At 39.0% G+C, this 22,695-nt stretch overlaps 1 protein-coding gene across 4 annotated transcripts in view; it reads left to right on the forward strand.

The window, feature by feature from the left end:
• Positions 1-6,027: 6,027 nt before the first annotated feature.
• Positions 6,028-22,695, forward strand: part of THUMPD2 (THUMP domain containing 2) — a 43,549-nt gene continuing 26,881 nt past the window's right edge. For 2 of the 4 annotated variants that reach the window (XM_014832938.3, XM_044772289.2), the window contains exons 1-5: positions 6,028-6,206; positions 13,854-13,989; positions 15,634-16,034; positions 16,957-17,034; positions 19,262-19,314. In XM_014832938.3, the coding sequence (XP_014688424.1) occupies positions 6,081-6,206; positions 13,854-13,989; positions 15,634-16,034; positions 16,957-17,034; positions 19,262-19,314 (794 nt within the window). In that variant the 5' untranslated portion in view covers positions 6,028-6,080. The remainder of the gene's footprint in view (positions 6,207-13,853; positions 13,990-15,633; positions 16,035-16,956; positions 17,035-19,261; positions 19,315-22,695) is intronic. The other 2 variants (XM_070512184.1, XM_070512185.1) reach the window with 2 other exon arrangements.

Here is a 22,695-nt window from a genome sequence, read left to right on the forward strand (position 1 = left end):
CACTATAAAAACTTATAGGATTAAATGTAAATAGTATGTCCTTAATTGTTAAATTTCAAACTTTTTAAAAGAAAGTTGTTGGAAGACAAGCCTGATTATGTGTGGCTATATATCAGAAAGAACTTCTCAAGGGTGCTAAAATCTATTTTTCAAAACAGCACAAAATATCCATGGGCAGCAAAGAATTATCACCCTTCAACAAAAAGAAAAATAGAAAGAGCTGAATACATAATAAAGTAAGTTTGCTTGTTCCACAGTCCACTCTCAGCTCTTCATGCCAACAATGGGAGAAAAGTTGAATGAGTTAAGCCAACATTCTAATAATCTCTTGAGGTTCTGTTCTGCCAAATACCATTCACATTAAAACAGGGCACTCTGTCTATGTTCCTGAGAAAATAAAATCTGTTTCTTGGTTGGTTTTGTTTATTTTCAGACTACATCTATTGAGTTTTAAGGTGATTTATTTCAATTCCCACTGATAAAACAGGAAAAATAAGTAACTGTCAATGAATAAGAGGTATAAACTGTAAGAAAATAGAAAACATTTATTTGAGGTCTTAGGAATTGCAATTCAGGAGACACAGATTCAAGTAGAAACTCAAATGTGCTCTGAGGAGAACAAGAGGCAAGGGTTTATAAGGGCAAAAAGAGAGAAATTCCGGCAAAGTTACACAGGTTGTTTTACAAGATTGGTGACTGGTGCTGGCAACAACTGTTACTTCTTGACTACACGTGCAATTCGTCGCTAAGGCCATCTCTCAGGCAGAAAGTTCTTATCTATGGGAGAAACATATTTCCTGGAAGAAGGTCGGGATGATAGCCATGAAACACAGTTCAAAAGTTACGTTCCACCTGGACAGAGTCATGCAGAAGCCCCACTTCCCTAATGGCCTCTGGGCTCCATTTTAGGTGAACTTGACGTTTGGGACTCCATTTTGTAACCACTTTCCACATGACCATCTACTAGAAAGGAGTAAGACTTACAGTAAAATTAAAGGCGGAAATATCAAAATATAGGTCTCCCAGCTAGTTTTAGACATTTCTGGAGCTTTCTTTGGACTAAGAAATGGAAAGATAGGTAATAGCAAAACTCTAAAGGAAAATAATTCATAGTAAATATACACACAAATGCAACAAGAGAAAAGGAATATTAAAACAACAGTCTGAGTGAGGTGAACATAACTGCAAGAAGAAAATGGCTTTATTTTATTTAGGCAATATAGTTCATTCAAGTAAATTGAAGAAAATTGTAGATTCAGTCATTCGTTCAGTCAGCACATATATCGAAGAAATAATTTCCGTACTCTCTTCCAACTGGGATGTTATAAGAGTCAATTAGATATAAATACAGTTTTATGGGCTCAAATATATTTAAACAAATAAAATCACATCAAATACCCTAGTGTTTTGAAATATGCATTAAATATATGGCACATTTCCCGGAAAAGCACTGGATATGCTAGACTCTATTTGTACATCAAAATAATAATTTCATACACTGAATAACTAAAGCCAGATAATACATATAAAAGAATTGTCTGTCTAGATAAAAGCATAGAGATTGCATCTTTTGAATTTTGATGCTACATTAAAAGTACAGCGATATAAACACTAATGAATAAATAATGTTTTAAAGGCAGTATTTACATACACAATGCCATAATTTTCTGCTAAATTTTCTCTCTTTCTGACTGTATATTCAAAGAAGCATCATTCAAGGTGATTACTGTGTGCGTATAAGTGGCTTAAACGATCAGTATGTGACAAATACCTTTTTCCCAAATTGCTTTTGCAGTTGCAGCCATAAAAATATGTTGATTCTTTCTTTCATAATCTGCACTGACTTGGTTGGAATGTGTGTGTCTGACAGACTTCTGTGTCTGCATCTGTGGTTTTACCACAGTGCCACAATTCTATCGAATTCTAAAAAATTTATAAAATCCTACCCATTACAAGTTATTGTACTGGGTTGTGTAAGCAAGAGTTCACCATACTCCACAGTGCTTACAAACTGTGTATCTACCTTGGGGAGGCGGGTCTCAGAAGGCAGAGAATGGCCAACTTGGCAAAGGTGCTCAAAGGAAGATGAGAAACAAAAGCATCACAAACGCCCACTTGACTCCAATTGTTTAATAATAATCTTATTTATTAAGTGCCTACTATATGCCAGCCCCAGTTGCTTTCTTCTCCTTCCCATATGTCACACTGTATTGTCATCCTTTGCATGTCACTCTCACCAATTCAGCACCATCACCATGAACTTCCATTAAATTCAAAGTTTCTCAAAGGCTGGGACCTTGCCATATTAACTAACACACTGCCGTGGACTCGATAAATATTTATGAACAAATAAATGATAAAAGTATAAAATATTACATAAGTAAAAGGGTGCAAGAAAGGCAGGAGACAACATCACGGAAGATGTGGCATTCCAGCTTAGCCTTAAAGAAAAGAAATGGAAGAGAAGAGGGTTCCAGTATGAGCAAAGGCCTGGGAGGAGGGAAGGAGTGGGCACCTTGGCGAGGTCAGCAGTCGAACCAGCTGGTATACAGCAATGGTTCCTAATCTTCCGGGGAGAAGGGGCCATGGCTCCCACTGACCCCACTCGACTGTGCCCGAATACAAGGGAGAGGGGGATGGCAAGCATGACATACTGCAAAGACTCCCCCGGTAATTCTGAGTATTCTGGGTTAAGAAACATTATTTATAAAGCGTGTGGGGAGGACAGAGGGATGGATGAGGAAGCAGGGAGGTGGCAGGCAAAGTTGTGAAGAAGTTTATCTTTGGGGTCCTCCTATCTCCTTAATGTCCTCCTTTGGCCTCACTACTCTACCCTTATCCCCATATCTCACTCACAAAGGCCCCTCCTGATATGGGGGTTATAGTAATCCCTCCTAGCTGACGGGAATTCTTTAGTGAGTGGCCTTCCATTTAGTTACACGACATTCAATGCAGCACACATTTACTGAAAGCCTACCACACCCAAGCCAGTGTGCTCTCTGCAGGTGCCCAGATGGATGAGGTCATTTCATCCTCAAGGATCTCATAATCTAAAGTATTTGCATTTTAATATCTAAGTATATACATCAAGCACTTTTAAGAACTAAAGTAATTCCCACTCGCACCAAAATAGGGAGAGGTCTTAAAGGAAATGATCTTGCCCTAAATTCCTAAAACACCCCACTTAAAAGTGTATCTGTTCAAAATTGCTCCTGCTGACTTCTAACTTCCTACACGTTGAATAAGCAATATTCAAACAGCAAAACTCAGCTGGATATACTAACCATCTTTAAGGATCAATGGTTCTCTTCCAGAGGAGACATTTTTTAAAGAGAAGCAGAAATGATGGGGGAAAAGAGTATTTGAGCAGTGGGGAGAAAATTGCAGGCAACTCTCCTCTCAGAAAACCAATTATTTTCTCCCAAAGGCAGAGCTCCACCTATTTCACCTCATCTCAAGCATTGTGTGAAACCCACTGGTGGAAGTCCTGTGTTGCAGCACGGCCCAAAGGGGAGCACATGCACTTGACCCCCCAACTGGAACAAGAGAAGCCCCTGACCTTGCTGACCAAAGGCTCTTGGAGGGAGAAAGACAACAGAGGAAGGGAATGGGGCGAATTTAAGGGAAGATTGGCTCTGCAGGACTGCAGCTCCAGCTCAGCAGTGGTTCTGTCCAGGAGAGCATGTTGCTGGCCAGCCCTAGGCTCCCCATCTGCCTTGGGGAGCACTGCCATACCTGGGCCCTACCCACTTCTCTACCTTTATCTCTATTGGCTTCTCAACTCATATAATTTATGCCCTAATAACATCCAACTGCTGTTGTGGCCTTCCTGTGAGACACACACACACACACACACACACACACACGCAATTGCATCTACTGCTCCTTCTATCTGAAATGCTGCACCATTACTACACCCGCCCCCCATGCCTCACCCCGAATGAGTCATTTAACTCTTTCACATAGTGGGGGACTGGAATTGGCCACCCCAAGATACGTCTCTTTGGCATGAGGATTATTTTGGGCTGCTTACTTTTTTTTTAATGTTTTTGTTTTTCTTTTTCTCCCCCAACCCCCCCCAGTACATAGTTGTATATTTTAGTTGTGGGTCCTTCTAGCTGTGGCCTGTGGGATACCACCTCAACATGGCCTGATGAGTGGTGCTATATCCACGCCTAGGATGGATTCCAACTGGCAAAACCCAGGGCCACTGAAGTAGAGCATGTGAACTTAACCACTCGGCCATAGACAGGAGAGAAACTCTAAGAAGTAGAAGTGACCCTTTGTTAAGAGATATTTACATTTATAAAGGAAATCTCCATCTATAAAGGTGTCTCCCTCTCGGTACCAGGAAGAAGGAGGGATGACCTTATCTCTAGAAACTCTTATCAAGGCAGACGGCAAGGACTTACATCTGCATAATAATCTTATTCTTGTTTACTGTGCTTTTCTGGTAATCTCCCATAACTGACTCTCCCCACCCCCAACATCCTCCTTTGTCTTTGGCTGAGGGTGGTATTTAAGCTGAGAGCTTCTGCCATTTTGGCAAGGTACTCAGTTTGCCTGAGCCTCTCGCATGTATACATGTTACAAAGCTTTGTTTAATTTTCTTTTGTAATTCTGTCTCATAGGAATTTAATTCATTATCTGGCCAGAAGGACCCAGAGTGAGTAGAGGGGGTTCCTCCCCTACAACATCCTTCAACACTTGGCTCAGGAAGGATTCTCTGCAGGAAGCTCTCCCTGCCACCTCTTTGTGCTGCCACAGCATCTTGGTACATCTCCACTAAATCAATATCACCATCCTCGAAGCCCCTTGAAGTCCAGACCCTTGCTCACTCATCTTTGTATCCTCAAGACTTAGTGTGGTATCTGGCAGAGAGTAGGTGTCCAGTATTTGTTGAACTGAGTGGGACACATTATGTCTGCGTGCTTACCATCTCGGGTACAGAATGCAGGAAGTACTAAGGAGGTCTCATGGGTCTCCCCAGACAGACCTGAGAGTCAGAAACTCCAAGGTATACAGAAGTTGGAGTGACCTACGGCAACTGCCAAGAGAATGACAACATAAGTCTGGAGGCAAAAACAGAAAAGAATTCACCAACATGAAAGAAGTCTTAGGACTGAACCTTTGAAAAGCTCATGTTATCTGCCTCCATAAGAGTTTTCATGATACTGTCCCTCTAGATCATGAGCTGGGGAGGGGGTGGGAAGGAAGGGAAGGGGTATCCTCTTATTCACCTTGGGATCACCTTGTGAAGCACATGGAAGGCACCTGCCAGAGAGTCATTCATTTCCTTGTTTCTATACATCTGTTTCAATATATACAGAGCAATTGAATGCTGATCATTTTGTAACACGGATTCTATTTTTCTCAAGTAATATTTTCATTGCCAATTTAAAATTCAGAGTTAAAAAAAAAAATCCCTTCAAATATGGTTGAGACAATCAAATCAGATGGCCCAAGCTGGATGGGGTGCATTCATTATCTTAATGGTTAACTAAGCAGTGCAAGAACTGTGACCTCTTTCACAAACATAAAAACATTTTGTTGGAGAGTGGGAATTTCTGCTCTTGGTCCTGGGGATTCCCAGTTTGGCCCCAATTCTTGGTGAAGACAGGGCCCCTTACATGAGGAGAGTAGTGGGGAGGAATAGAAGAAAGTTCATTATACTAGATATTAATTAGGAAGTCTAGGCGCCTGCCTCAGCTGTGCCACTAACTCGCTGACCCTTGGCCTCTCCAGGCACCAATTTCCTCAACCTGAAAAATAAGGCAGATGGATTAGATGATATTATAAACCCCTTTTATATATCACAATCATATACTCCAATTATATCCCTTCCACCTGTCATTCTAAGTAATTCCACACGCCTAATCAAGGAGGTTCCCAGCAGTTAACCACAGAGACCCACAAGGGCCCCTCCCAGGGTACCCGACCCTCTCGGTTCTCCCTGCCGGCGCTCGCCTTCGGCCCCGCCCGCCCTCCGGCCCCTGCGCGCCGCCTCCGCGAGCGCGGGAACGCGCCACGCGCGCCCGAGGCCACGTGACCCCGAGCCGCGGGGCCGCGCCCGAGCCGCCATGGCGGCGGTACCGAGAGATGCAGGCTCTGGGCCTGCAGCGGGCGCCCGCTTCTTCTGCACCGCGGGCCGCGGTCTGGAGCCCTTCGTGATGCGGGAGGTGCGGGCGCGGCTGGCGGCCACGCAGGTGAGTCGGCCTCGCCGCGCGCCCGGGCGGGGAGGAGGGCGTCCCGGCCGCGCCCCCGCCTCTGCCCCTGCCCCTGCCCGGCACCGGGAGAGCCCCTAGCCCGAGCGCGCGGCCGCGCCCCCCGCTCGGAGTTCTGCCGGCAGGTGGAAAGCGCTGCTGGAAAGAACCGTCGGTCGTTGTTCCCCACGTATCTATTACTGCACGTGTGTCACGGCTGAAGTGTTTTTAAAAGGGAAGTTGAGGCAAGTTATTTCCTAGATTCTTTGAAAGAAAGTATTTGATAGTGCCTATAATTAGAACTATCGGACTTGGAATCCTCTCTCCATCCTTTAATTGCAGATGGAATCTTAGGGTTCAGTTACTTGACTCTTGTCAGTTTCCTGACAAGGGTTGTATTTACTCCATAGGATTGTTGTGAGGATTAAATGGTATGGGGTGGGTAAGTACACCTAAACACACAGTAAATAGTAGCTAGAAAAATAATATACTCTTGGAGGCCCCGTAGTCCAACTTCCGGAGGAAGTTAACAGTTGCCGGTATTTGTTGTTAATTTCAATGACATGAACACGGTTTTAAACATAAGTTTAGGTTCTAGAACATGCTGAGCTGGTTTCCTGAAAGCAGAGGAAAAACCGTAACAGTAAAAGTGACCAATATCTTGATGGGGTGTATATGGCAGCGTGAATGATGTTTTAGGAAAAGGAGAGCTTGCTAAGTGAAATTGACCACTCCACTCCCACAGTTATTACAGTGTTGGAACCCACAAAAGGAGTTTCTGCAACGACGAGGTGAGGGGAGAGGAGGATGGAGCGGGTAAAGAATGACATCAGTCTTATTAGACTACCTGCCACTTGTGGTTTGGGCCGCAGATTTTAATAGAGTGTTGAATATAGCTAATCTAATAAAACGACATTATTATAACTGCAGACATTGAGCGTTTAATATGTGTCAGGCATATGTTCTCAGGTCCTTACTCTGCGTTCACTTGCTTAATTTCCACGACAGCCCTATAAGGTAGACTCCACGTTTAACAGAAAAGGAAAATGAAGCACAGGTAAGGCCAATAAATTATTCAACTCACCTAACCAGAAAATGGCAGAGCTGAGATTCGAACCCAAGCTGTCTGTGAAATCAGGCATGAGTAGATAATCATGATCAACCTGGGCAGGCCGGCACCTGGCTCCAGTTCTGAGACCACTGTGTGGCCATGACATCACACTGCACTGATTTTTTTTTTAATGTTAACTTAGAGTTCTTGGTATGAAAAATAGAAAGTTTGACCCGGTCTGAGTGTTTTGGATTATTAGAAAGAAGAAAGACCTTCTCTGCTTGTTCTCCATCTTCTCTAAACATGAAATGAGATTGGGGGGGGCGGGGATTTTAATCACAGCAGAAAATTTCGATTAATTATAGGGAAAAACTTCTTGGCAATGGGAGGAATTAAATGCCAAGAGATTTGGGAATTTCCATATTTTGATTGTGTATGTTTTAAGGCTAGATATGCCTGGAAATGGGATCTGAACAAATAACCTCTGAAATTCCATCCCAGTTCCACTTATATAAACTCTCAAAGTTAAGGCAATCCTGAAATAATGATGACAGCATCTAACATTTATTAAGCACTTGAAGTGCATCAGATGCTTTGTGTACATGACATGATTTAATCCTCAAAAGAATCCCATGTGGTACGTCGTTTTTACTTCCATTTTACAAAGAAAGAGAAAGCTGATGGTAAATGGAGCTGGGACTTGGGTCTGAATCTTTCTTGCTTCGAAGCTCGTGTGCTTTACAGCTGCGCTAAATCCCCAGGGAAAACTGCCCTGGAACATTGGATGTAGCTTATTTCTGTAACAGCGTGGTGAAGAGTGTATGTGGGCTTTAGAGTCAAAAGACGTGTGTTCAAACCTTCTATCTTCCTATAACAGATTTTTAAATTTGGACAAATTACTCAAATTTCTGAGCCTCACTTTCCTTGGATATGAAATAGAGATGATAATACCCACTTTAAAGGATTAGTGCAATCCTGAGATGAAGATCGATAGCACGTGTGTCATGGTGTCTGGCAAATAGTAGGTGCTCAATAAATGTCCCCAAAGAAGGAGTTGCACAGGAATACTTAAAATCATTCTTGCGATGACAAGAGAGTTTTTTAGAACCTTTGGTTCACTTCAACAAAATTAATATTGTAAAATCTGAATTTACAAAACAAATTAATTCAGAAGCGATTATTTACTTTTACAAAGTAATCACTGCTCTCATGAGTTGTTTTTCCAATTTTGGTGAACATAAGAATCATCTAGGGAGCTGGTTGAAAATGCATATCCCTGGTTGCCGTCCCCAAAAGCTTTTCTTTCAATAGGGCTGTGGATATTTTGACTTGCAACCTCTCTCCCCCGCACCAGGTGACTGATGTAGGTGCTTCCTCCAACTCACAGCTTGCCGTAGGACATGTCCTGTGTATTCTGTTTAGGTTTTTCCATGGAGAATTTCAAACATACGCAAAAGTAGACAGAACAGTATGATGAATCTCACGTACACAATAACGATCAGCCATGGTGAATTCTGCTCCCTTCGCAGCCCTCCCACTCCCCACCCCATGTTATTTCGAAGCAAATCCCAGATGTCACTTCATCTGTAAATATTTGCCTGTATATCCGTAAGAACTCTTTTATAGCACGATACATGTATTATAGTATAAAAGAGAGAGTACATATAAGGGCTCTTTTTTAAAAAAAGGTAAACCACAATATCATTATCACATCTAAAAATTAATAATTCCTTATTGTCAAATATCTAGTCAGTGTTCAAATTTCACTTGTCTCACAAATTTAACTTTTGTTTTTAAGTTTGTATGTTTGAATCAGGATTGAGGTAAGGTCCACATGTTGTGATTGGCTGATATTCTTATAAGTCAGTTTCACTTTTTTTAAGTCTCTTTCAATCTATACATTTCCCCTCCATCTTTTTTTCCCCTTGCAATTTGTTAAAGAAGCTGGATTGTTGTCCCATGGTGTAGAGCGAGGGTTGGCTAACTTTTTCTGTAAAAGGCCAGATAATAAATATTTCATACTTTGTGGATCACACATGTGGATCATTTTGTGGTTTCTGTCACACGTTCTTTGTGTTATCGTTCGTTTTTACATCCCTTTAAAATGTAAAAACCATTCTTAGCTCACCAGGCCTAGTTTTCTGACCCCTAGTCTAGAGCTGTGCTGTCCAACAGGATCATCAGCCAAAGTGGCTGTTTTAATTAAAATTAAATAAAATTAAAACTTCACTTTCTCCCTCGCATCAGTCACATTTCCACTTCTCAGAAGCCGCGTGTGCTGGCGGTGACTGTGTGGGAGAGCACAGGTTGTGGAAGATTTTCGTCGTCACAGCACGTTGTTGCACGGCACTGCTGGGGCTTCCCCTGGTCTAGGTGTTGCCGGTTGTGCCTCCATGGTGTCGTTTAACAGGTTCCTCTGTCCTCTGTGTTTCCTGTAAGTTGGAATCTTGTAAGTTGTATCTAGAGCTTGGTCTAGATACAGGTTTGGTTTTTTTTTCCTCCTGGTTGTGGGGCAAACTTCTTGATCGTTTCCTGGGTATTGTAAAATATTTAATTTTATTTTGCAAATATATATTTTTTTATATATGTGATATATTTTATATACATACATTATATGTTTTTTACTTAGACTACTTTAATGAAATATATTGGGAAAAATTAAGCTTTACTTTATAACAACGTTTAATGTGTTAAATAGTATGATTTATTATAACAATAATAGTAGGAACAGTTATTTTTAACATAAATTAAATATAGTAGAGGTGTCTTTAATGCCAGCTGGCCAGAAAGGCCCTATGAATTGATTAATCAGTCTTTATAAACTCACATAGCAAAGACTATTAACCCAAGTCCTGATAAGCCAACCAGTTTTTAATTTTTTAATGCGGTCATGATGCTGGAGGCTAAGGGGTAGAGCTAAGCAGATAGTCAAGTTATTTCATAGTAATTTCATTTAATAGGATGATTGTGGCTGATTTTTTTTGAAGGTTCTCTGCATTCCTTGCAGATTGAATGCCTTTTTAAAAATTAAGTTAAATGTTTTTTAGTTCTGTCTTCTAAAGTGAACCAAAAAAGCTCGCACACCACCTCAACTCTTCACTTAGCACTTTAAAATTAATTCTGAAACGAAATGGCATTTGTAGAATTGGAACTTTGGTATCTCCCTGTATTATTATACGTTTGTGCCTACACTTAAACTTTTAATCTTAGTGTTAGACTTGAATCCCTGAATTTTAAATGAAAAGCTAAAATGCTAATTGCTTAGATATGCTAGCTGATGACAGAGCTGTTTTTATTTTAATAAAGGCTGTTACTTCATCTTCAGAAGTGTTAGACCTAAAACCAGCTGGTTTTAGACATTTAGTTATGATTTAGTTCCAAATGGGAAAAAAAACCCAAATTATATATATAAATGAATTTTCAAGTAACAAATACTGGGATGAAATATTCTAAAACGCCACATTTCCCCTAAGTATTGAAATTGAATATGATCTATTATAAGCAATAAACTAAAGAGAAACAGTGACACTAGCTTCAGCTGTTTTTGAGATTATAAGCTTCCAAATTCATTCTCCCTACTGATGTAAGATATAATACCTTATCTTCACAAAGAATAAACTGTTAAAAGTGCTTTCATATATATGAGTATTTGATTTTTTTTATAGTGACTGTTTTACAATTTGGTAAACTTCTGATTACATGCTTATTACTTATAAAAGGAATGTAGGCCTTATGTTAATTTTTATTTATTTGTTTGTTTGTTTATTTTTTGAGGAAGATTAGCCCTGAGCTAACTGCTGCCAATCCTCCTCTTTTTGCTGAGGAAGACTGGCCCTGAGCTCACATCCGTGCCCATCTTCCTCTACTTTATATGTGGCATGCCTACCACAGCTATGGCTTGCCAGGCGGTGCCATGTCTGCACCCGGGATCCGAACCAGCGAACCCCGGGGCTGCCAAAGCAGAACATGTGCACTTAACTGCTGCGCCACCAGGCTGGCCCTAATTTTTAAATAAAGAAAATAATGTTGCTTTTGTTTTGAGAGTGTATTTAGCATTTTAATGCCTCAACACATGTTATTCTTATGATTTGACACCCCAATTAAATTAACCTTTTAAGTCCTCTTAACCGACTTGATTTTCAGTCTTTTTTCTTCTCCTCCCTCCTCCAAAGGAAGATGATATTTTTAGAGGAAGCTCATTGTATAAAATGTTTCCTTTGGTATTCAAATAACTGAGAAAAGATCTTTGCACAGTTAAATAACTATAAATTAATGTTAGATCATTGACTACTTAAATTAAAATCAGTGGTCTGGATGTTTGCATCAGTTTATTTATAGGACTTGAATCTTAAAACCATACAGTTTCAGTGAAACATTTATTTCAGTTCCCCTGGAATCTTGGCAAAGTATTTCATGTCTGTTAACTTGTTTTGTGATGGCTTCAATATCAGCTATATTTTTATTTTAAGTGACATAAAGTCTAAATTTTTAAAAATTTACTTTTTGAAACTTTGTTTTTAAGTTCTAAGCATTTGAGGTATGTATTTAGTTTTGACTTTAGTGGGAAACTGTCACCTTTGTAATGAGAAAGAAATAAATTCTAGAAACCACAAGTTCTTATTTTAGTTACTTCATTATCCCCTTAAATATTGGTTCCTAAACATTCTTTGCATTCCCTACTTCCTCTGTCTCTCTTGGTCAGCTGCATTGCTGGTACCTAAGCTATTTGAGTTTTATTTTTATTTATTTATTTTTCCAGCTTTAATGAGGTGTAATTGACATATATTATGTAAGTTTAAGGTATACAGCACGTTGATTTGATACGTTTATCTATTGCAGAATGATTACCACTATGGCATTAGCTAACACTCCCATTCTTCACGTAATTGCCATTACATTTCTGTGCTGAGAACACTTTAAGATCTACTGTCTTAGCAACTTTCAAGTATGTAATATAGTAGTATTAGTTGTAATCACCATGCTGTACATTAGATCCCCAGAACTTGTACATCTTATAACCGGAAGTGTCAAGATTTTGATTGGTGTCAACCTAAGACTTCCTCGGCAGAGGTTCTTCTTCATCAGGCTAGAGAGGTAACCCCAGAAATAACCATCCCCAAAGCTTAATTGGACCATGCCAGATCAAAAGAACCCAAAACACCTGGAGTTCAAGTTCCCATGGAATGGAAGCTTCCTAAACACATGGGATACCCCAAATTCCCTGTTGCCTCAGTTCTAAGAGATGACTTAGAAACATGTTAGTCAGCCCGTGACCACTGCCGAAAGGAGAATTCTAGGACAATCCATATCCATCCTGAACTTGGGTTGAATCCATGTCCATCCTGAACAGGTGCACGGGGTTGGGTTGACCTGAAAAGGTTGAGCATTCATTGATATTGGGCAACGTTTGCCGTACCTCATTAGACTATGAGTCAGTGCTCTTAGTTCTCCTTTCTTCTCTCACTCTTACCACATGTCCATCCTGTCTCCAAAGCCTCTTTCTGTTGGATGCATATTTCTTGATTCTGTCCGTTTTCCAGCTCCCACAGCCAAGTGTCTCACTATTTCCACCTCAGTAATCTACTTCTCCCTCCAGCATCACATTCTACACTCACTACCTCTTCCTGAGTCATTTTTTTGCCAGCTAATTCAGTGCTGTCACAGGTTTAATCAAAAGTCTGTAATGGCTGACTGTTACCATCTGTGGTACTGCAAATTTCATGACCGTTTATCAAGCTGGCCTGAACTACACCATTTGTCCATCTGACGCGCAGTCAGCATAACACAGCAAATGTTGGCATGCTAACTTACACTGTACTTCAGCCAGGTGGTCACTCTCACCTCTGCGTCTTGCTCTTTGTTCTTTTGTTAGAATCCCTCTTCCCGAATCTTATAGAGACCTTTCTAATGATGGCTTCCATATTCAGTCCTACTTACTGTACTTAGAGATTATCAATGCATTTCTTCTGTTAACTTTTTGGTTTGCTTCTGGGTTTAATTCAAGTTATTGGCTTATAAATTTTACATTTTAATTTGTATGTCAGTGTATGTCTATTACATTATTATTCATATGTCTGCCCCTTGGTAGAACACAAGGAAGGTGTTTAATAAATACCTGCTGAGTATGTTAACCTGGGGCTAGACACCTGATTTGTCCTATCCATTATACCTTTCTTTTGTCCACTTTTAAATAGTGTGTGAAATTTGGTAATTACTATTTTGTGTTCTCTTTTTCTAGTAGTATATGTGTGCATTTGCACGCACACACACACTTTACAAAAGGTGACATAACATAGGAAGAGTATACTCTTGGTCACTGACTGTGTGACTTCATACAAACTATTTAACCCACTGAAGCCTCAGTTTCCTAATTTGTAAAATGGGGAGGATAAAATCTACCTTAGAGAGTTGTTATAAGGATGAAGGGAAAAAATGTATTCTGAGTACCTAGTACAGTGTCTCACAGCTGGTAGATACTTCAGAAATGATCATTTTTATTACTGTTAATCTAGATGCTGTGTTTTAATTGAGGGGGCAAAAGGGAAGTGATTGTTTCTCTGACACTGGACTCCATTAATAGCTATTTTTTCTATCTCTAGGTTGAATATATTTCAGGAAAAGTTTTTTTCACCACCTGTCCTGACTTGAATAGGCTGAAAAAGTTAAAATCTGCAGAAAGATTATTTTTGCTAATTAAAAAGCAGTTTCCATTTGATGTTTCTTCTGTAAGTAAAGGTATGGTGTATACCTATTGCTTTTACCCACATAATATATTGTACTCTGAAGTTTTCTGCTTGGTAATTGTTATGTAGCTATTTCACATTTTTAAGATTCATTCATACCTATGGGATCATTAATTATGTATTTTTCCTGCATATTGTAACCTGATTGTGTCTCTTCTCTTTGCAATCTGCTGCCTGTCTTCTGAGATTTCAGTGTCCTAAGTCACATTTCTTCCCTGAGCATTATGATCACAGACCTTCTCTAGAGACATGCATGGGCAGTTGCATTTCTTTAGTTTTCGGAGCATGTGATAAGTCAATGCGTTGTTTTAATAAATTGGTAAAAATTGCCACCTTGTAAATTTTAACTGATGAATGATATAATTGGAAAAATACTACATAATAAAATTTCCTGTTTGGGGGACTTTAAATATTTGGAATAAATTTATATTCATGCTTTATAAAAAGCATCAGAGTTAAAGGGACCTTAAGAGATTTCCTTTCTACTCCCTAAATTTATAAATATGCTGCTAACATAGTTTAAGGATCTTGATAAAAGCAACAAAAAAGGGTCAGACGCTGCTGGACTAAACATTGCCTTAAACTTCATTTTGATTGCTAAATGTGCACCAGAGATCATGTCATCATATAATCTATAATAAGCTGTGTCAGGAAAGATACAACTGGCAAGAAATCAAGACAGGGCAGAAAAATGGTTTTAAAACAAATCCTAATGTTTTATACTGTGGGGGTCAATACAATGTCATCCCAGTATTCCATACACCCTCATCTTAGAGAGCTACAGTGATTACTCTTGGGTCATCGTGATGACCTTTGTTCATCAAGGAAAGATTACATTCAGGGCCAGCCCAGTGGCGCAGCGGTTAAGTTTACGCGTTCCACTTTGGTGGCCTGGGGTTTGCAGGTTTGGACCCCAGGTGTGGACCTACGCACTGCTTGTCAAGTCATGCTGTGGCAGGCGTCCCACATATAAAATAGAGGAGGATTGGCAGCAGATGTTAGCTCAGGGCTAATCTTCCTCAGCAAAAAAGAGGAGGATTGGCAGCAGATGTTAGCTCAGGGCTAATCTTCCTCAAAAAAAAATAGAAAGAAAAGATTACATTTTATTGAGCATGCTGGCAGTCCGTAAGTTATGAATGGGTTGTGTATCTGAAGTGTTACTTTATGGAAACTCATTTATTATGTATGCTAATATGTTACGGTCTCAAATGGTCCCAAGATTTAGTTGCTCTGTTTCTGAGTTCTGTGTTTTGCAATTTATTCTGTTTTTTTAAACTTTATTTTTATAGGCAAGATCAGCATTATTTCAAGGATCGATACACACTCTAGGTTTATGCATATATTGAAGAGATATATGTATTATCATAGGACGAATGATCTTGCTAAAGTATATGATAATTCTGTGGGAATTTTAAAATAATTTTGATGTTAAATATGGAATCTAAAAATGAACTTTGTTCTGCACAATATTCTTATGTTAAACTATGAATTCCGGATGAAAATGAAGTCACCATTCATGTAGTGAGTTTACAAAACTTATTTTAAAGAAATAAAGTAATGGAATTGGGAGGTGATAAATGTAATAGACTGTCTTTAAAGCTTCTATATAGGATAAACTGAGATTTTATTTTTTTAGGAAGAATGTGTAATGAAATGCAAAGACTGATAAGTGATGATCCTGAGAGTTGGTTGAATGCCATTTCAATATGGAAAAATCTTCTTGAACTTGATGCAAAAAAGGAAAAACTGTCTCAAAGAGATGCTAACCCACTGAAAAGAAACATGGGAGAGAATGACATCATCATTGCTAAGAAATCAAAAACAGAGATACAAGAGAACAGGGAATGCCAACTGGAAAAACAAATGGAAGAAGAAATACTGGAGCAAGGAGATGTTATCACTGAAAGAGAAGAAGTTCAAGAGGAAGAATCTGAGAACGATGTAGCAAAAGCGGTGGTTGCTCATGACCAGGGCGACTTGACTTTCCGAGTTTCTTGCCGCTGTAGTGGGGCTGTTGCAAAGACCTTCACTGCACAGGTACGCGTACCTCCAAAGTGGGGGTTTTCTACAGAATTTTCTAACAGAATTATTTACTCTTTAAATTTAAAATGAGATAAACACCTTTCACAGAAGAGATAACTAGGCCCAGGCGGATAACTAGGCCTAATCTCTTATAATTAAATCTCTTTAAACATGCGTTTTCTGACTTCACCTCAGATCCTTAAGAGGAATAGGATGCCATTCCATGTAGTGACCTCCTTTTTCTTTCTCCCTAAATGTTCCCTTAAACTCACAGATATCCTTTACATCTGGAAATCCTAATATGGTCCTAAGCTTTTTGGATTTCTCTTCAATTCTGTTTACTGAGTGTTTACTCTGTACCAGGCCCTGCAAGATGACTGTCACCAGGACCCAGACTGCAGATAACTCAAATGCAAAGTCCCCACTATCTAGAAACTTCAAAACAGCTTGTCGGTTGACCCTTACAAAGTTCAGTGATACAAAGGGCATAGGTCTGGTCCTTTGGCCAACCTTGAGATGAGACAGACCCTAAAGTTTGAGTCTTATGCTACTGATCTGGTAATTTTTAAACATACAGGATTATGGTAATTAAAAGACTTAATATTTCAGCTTGCCTCTATATCCTAAAACCCAGAATGACCATATTTATCCGGGTCATGATCTGGTTATTTCATGTATCAAAATTACAGGAATAGAGATTACACATGAGTAGATGTTAATGCCATAGAATGTGGTGGGGGGTGGAAGAGGTAAAATGCAACCTTATTGTCTTGAATAGAAAATGCTTTAGTGTAATATTCTGATATTGCAGCCCTAAATTACCATCAGATAGTCTGACTTGATTTTCCTGCAGGCTTTGTTAGTTTTTGCTTACATTTATACTTAAAATTTGTATTTTTAGTATTCTTATCTTTTCTGTAACTTGCTGCTTTTCCAGGAGATAGGAAGAGTAATTGGAATTGCACTTATGAAACAGTTTGGATGGAAAGCAGATTTGAGGAATCCAAATTTGGAGGTACTGAATGTTCGTTTTATTTTACATGCTTATAACCTAATTCTTTAAAGACAATGTCAACTAGTCTTCTTGTACTTTTCCATTTTGCTTTAGAGTTTTAAAAAGTGTGCCTGCATGGATCCATGGTCTGTCTTCTCTAGCAGTAGAGTAGTGCAGATAATTTGCTAGTAGTTTTCACTATGAAAATGTCTTATCCAAATAAGACGTTTTGGAATGGAATTGTTTAGTCCATTTGTTATAAGGTTGCAGAGATGTCCTCGGCAATCACTATGCTACGTAACAAGTCTCTATAATCAGAAATTCTAGCTAATGTTTAAAAAAAAAAGAATAGAAAGCAAAAAGTCCTGCACAAAATTCAGTAGTGTGTTAGTATGACTTTGTTAGGGTTGTGGGATCATGTTTTTCTTTTTCTCTGTTTTCAAAATTAATTTAATGAGGTTGCGCTAGTTTTAATTAGAACAAAGGAAAACACTTAACATGGGGAAACAAATCCTAGCTGTAGAAAATGTTCTCCACTATTTTGTGAAAAACATCTCGTAAATTTGACGGGTAGTCATTTCCCTGATTCGTTAATTCATAAATTTATTGTTATGTAGCTTTAAATGGAGTAATAGCTCGCCAAATCAGAACATTTTGTGTTGTTTTATTTTTTAATTTTTTATATGCTATTTTTCACTTTTCGAAAGTAATGCCTGGTATATTTCCTTTACTGCTGTCATGAAAAACATTTTGACCCCAAAAGTGTTTTGACCTGAGGGTGTCTTCCCTCGTCTCTTCCTGTCCACTTCTCCCATCTTCTCCCCTCCTGGTCTCCTCCTCACCATCGCCCCATGACTGCATCTCACTGTCAGAATTACAGTTTTCTCATAGTTTAGCTCATAAACAAATATAGCTAATTTAATTCCTATTAGCCACTTAATGCAAGTAATAATAGCTATTCTTGGTAGAAATAATCAACACAAAGTTGACAAAACTAAAATCACACATAGTAAAATTTATGACCAAAATTGACAGAAGAATCAAATCTTAACATTTTTGTTCTGCAGAATTATAGAAAAAATTTTATAGGGGGAGAAGCTATTCTTAATAACATTTGATGTATAAAAATATTAGTGTATCATATCTTTTCTAAATTTTAAAAAGAGAATTAATGCCAATAAATAATTTTGCTAAGATGAATAATATAAAAAATTGGAGAGGCCAGCCCTGTGGCATAGCGGTTCAGTTCACGCACTCTGCTTTGGCAGCCTGGGGTTCACTGGTTTGGATCCTGGGCCTACACACAGCTGTCAAGCCATATTGTGGCAGGCATCCCACATATAAAGTAGAGGAAGATGGGGACAGATGTTAGCTCAGGGCCAATCTTCCTCAGCAAAAAGAGGAGGATTGGTGGCAGATGTTAGCTCGGGGCTAATCTTCCTCAAAAAAAAAAAAAAAAAACTTTAGCTGTGTGATGATCAAGGAATTAAATTGACTAAATGGAGTTCATTCCAGATCATTCTTTCTTGATGAAAATTTATCAGTATTGGAATAATTCTGATTAACTACATATATTAAAAATAACCTTAGGTTGAAAGTATCGAGAAGCAGATGTTCCTGAAGTCAAACGGCAGAATTAGAATATTCCATAAACCTTTTCATACTACAATAGTAAGATTTTAACTTTTAAGATTTAGGTGGGCTACTAATTATATCTTGAGACGTTGAAATCCTCCTTATGGCCTAACAGAAGACAGGTGATAGAAAGGAAGAAGCTCACCTGTAGAGAGGAGAGAGAGAAGAGGTCCCCTTGCTACCATATATTTGACCTGAAGAAGGTTTTTTCTGACCTGTGATGGCCTTTTGTGGCCCCAAGGCTCGCTAGAAGTTAGAATTTGGGTAGAATGTAGGAAGCCTTCTCTAACCCAGAATGCTGAAAATCTGATCCAGTGATGATAATTAGAGAATCTCCAGGAAGAAAGTTGCTCTTGAGCTCATAACATGATTCTCCTTATAACTTGTATACCAAATTGACCTCAGAATTTTTCTATGAAATGCACTTAAAATTTACTTCACCTCTGCTCAAGAAAAAAATATTATGGAACATTTTTCCAGATATGACAAATAAGGCCTTAGAATTTCTTATTAAAATATAGGTGATATAGGTTCAAAATGGAAGTTTCCAGGTTGTCGATAATTTGGTCCTGCATTTCCTATTCCATTCTAACTTCCGTATTTTTTCTTTCAGATATTTATACATCTAAATGACGTTTACTCTGTGGTGGGAATTCCAGTGTTCAGGTAGTTATTGTATTCTGAGTTCAGGTTTGTCCCTTAGGAGAGTTTGTAAAATTAAGAACTTTATGCTTTTTATTTATAGTATGAAACACTGATATAACAGGAGGCTAAAGGTAAAGCGTTTGAGTTCTTTGAACCAGGGAAGTGTTGTCATGGAGCTTAGTGGGTCTGATTGAATCTAACCAGTTAGAGCTGTGAAAGATTTGATCACAATAATCTACTGATTACATGATTCATACTGAAAATTATACCTAATCATTTCTATTAAATGATTTTCACAGGCCCATATTTGAACTAAAATTTTTAGTCTATTGGCATCTTGGAGTTTTAATTGAAATAGAAAATACAGCACAGTTCTTTAAAATTTACCTTGAATATTCCCCAAATTTTATTACCATTATTCTGTTACTGTAGGAGAATATTTCCAGTTTTAAAAATTTTCTTCGGGTATCTCCCTAGTTATGCTGGGTACTATAATAATAATAAATGCAAATGATTTATTTCCTTATTCAAAAATACTTATTAATGCATATCGTACACCAGGTACTTTTCTAGATGCATTGGGAAGAAAGAGCTGGTTGGATGAAAATAGTGATTTTCAGTTCCTTGGGATCATATAAAAATTGTTGGCATCTTCAAGACATTTTATATGCATAGCCCTATTTGCATAGTATAAAGTGATTTAGATACCCTTTTGTAGCTGATTCCAGGAAGAGAATGTTTTTAAAATCATAAAAGTCCTATGGGAATACCCCATTTGCCCTAAGATCACATTTATGCATGTGCCAGCCTGACTCAGGATGTAGAAAAGAACATTTAAGGTTATTGTGATAGCTTTTATCAGATGGTGCCGTACGGCAGTTGATTACCACAGTGCTGAGAACATTGTAGCTGTTAAGAAATGTGGATGATTGAGTTCTTGCTGTGTGTTCCATCAGCCTCTAGATTACAAAATTCATGTGCTAAATATTTCTTGTCACTTTCACACCCATGAGGTCATCACGTCGTAATACGCTGTTGCTTTCCCTTGGCCCCTACATCCCCCAATACCTTCCAAGTTCTCGGAGACCAAACCTAACCCACTGTCTTACATCTTCTCTCACAGGGCATCCAGCCTCCCCTACTTGAAGCCCCAGGCCCTGACCACTGCAGAATGTTTGTAAAACTGATTGCCTTTAATTTGAACAATTTTGCCTATTTGGCTTTTTAAAATTCCATAATAGTTGGCAGGAAACGTGGGGGTAACTGAAAGATGGTCACACTTCAACCTAGTATAGTTATTGATGGTCACCAAGAGAAGGGTAAGAAAGACTAGTAAAACGTAAAATATGAAATATCTTTTTAGAAGAATTCTTAAAGTAGTTAAACATTTTTTTTAACACTTTGGCCTCTAAAAGGGTTAGCGTAAGTCTCTAGAATACTGACTTAGGAGAAATGTTGTATCCTGAGCAGGGTTGACTTAGTGTAGCACGAATGTATTTAGCTTCTTAGCACCAAATAAAGGAACTAGTGTTTAACTGTTAATTATATATAAAAATGCCAAATTTCATGCTCTTTGGTTATTAACTTAACAAGTATATATGTATACATTCTTATATAAATATCTTTAAAAGGGGTTAAATTTTATTTAAAATTTTTTGAGTGCTTGCCAGACACACTCAAGAAGTCGTGTTTATGACATCTCAAATAATAACTGGTAATATGTACCTAAAAGTTTACAATTAAAAGGTATCGATATAAAAATTAAGACTCAGACCCTGAATGAGCAGTGGCTGAAAATAAGAAGACTGTATTAGATGCTCCATGACTAGTGGGTTTGACATTCTCAGGAAAGGAAGGAATCAGTCTCAATGATGTGTGTTGGTTAAAGAGAACAGTTCGCTGGTGTGTGAGGAAAGGAGGGCGTATGAAGAATAGCAGATGGCAGCGGAAGGGAAGTGAGAGTGGAGATCAGAAACTGCCACCTGGTGACCCTGACGAGAGAAGAAAGTCAGAAGGGATAAAACAGAGAATAGAGCAGCCATGCAGTTTGAGGGGACATAAAAATTTGTATCTTGGTAGTTCCTAAAGACATCATTTGTAATAGAGCTCTGCTTTCTTTGCAGTCAGGAACCATTTGGATATCAGTAGCTCCATAGGACATTACCTGTGTGCAGCTGTGCACACTGACACATCACCGAGGACAGCATAGCATAGCGGACAAGAACTGTGCACTTCAATTCTGCCTTCACAGATGAACTCCACAAGTGTGGGCAAATTATCACATCCCTCTGCTGTAAAGTCAGGACAACAGTAGTACCTACTTCAGAGATTTGTGGTTGGGATTAAATGAGATAACCCATGTAGAAATGAGAGAGCTGATAAATTTCAATTGTTTTGTTTTTTGGGTTTTTTTGTGAGGAAGATTAGCCCTGAGCTAACATCTCTTGCCAATCCTCCTCTTTTTGCTTGAGGAAGATTGTCGCTGAGCTAACATCTGTGCCAGTCTCCTTTTATTTTATATGGGATGCTGCCACAGCACAGCTTGATGAGCGGTGCTAGGTCTGTGCCCAGGATCTGAACCTGAGAACTCTGGGCCACTGAAGCAGAGTGCTTAAACCTAACTACTACGCCACGGGGCCAGCCCCTCAACTGCTTTGTTTTTTAAACAGATCAGCAGGTAGGGAGAGAAAGACAGAAGCGTTTACTAAGTTTAATCCATTCAGTTAACTTCAGTTGAGACATCTAGTGAGGACTTACTGTATGCTAAGCATTATACCGGAGATCCAAAGTTCAAAAATGGTTATTAAGTTCAAAGAATTCAGTCTGGTGGTAGAACATATCGGTGATAAATGCTTGACTAGAGTTAGAAAAGCGGACCTAACTCTGATGGAGGACAGGTGAGCAAAAGAACATAGAGGAGAATCGCTTAATGTATCACTTAAAAGGAGAATAATAAGCAAGGGTTCTCAAGTGGACAAGAGATGGAAAGGATCTTACTAGCAAGGAATTGCATGTGCACAGGCATGGAGGTGTGAAGAAGCTTGATTTATGTGGTGGATAGCAAGTAGTTTCAGTATAGATGGGACAGGCAATGCATTGGGGGGGTGGTAGAAAATGAGACAGAACGATTAGAAACAAGTCTTGAAGTGTCTTATAAGCCATGGATTGGATTTTATTCTTAAAGCAGTAAGAGCATCAGCCCCAGTGGCCTAGTGGTTAAGTTTGGCTGTGCTCAACTTTCATGGCCCGGATTCAGTTCCTGGGCGCCGACCTACACCACTTGTCTGTCAGTGGCCATGCTCTGATGGCAATTCACATACGAAATAGGGGAGGTTTGGCAACAGATGTTAGCTCAGGGCGAATCTTCCTCAGCAAAAAAATAAAATCAGTAAGGATTTGAAG

This window comes from Equus asinus, chromosome 6 (genome assembly GCF_041296235.1).
Source record: "Equus asinus isolate D_3611 breed Donkey chromosome 6, EquAss-T2T_v2, whole genome shotgun sequence".
NCBI lineage: Eukaryota > Metazoa > Chordata > Mammalia > Perissodactyla > Equidae > Equus > Equus asinus.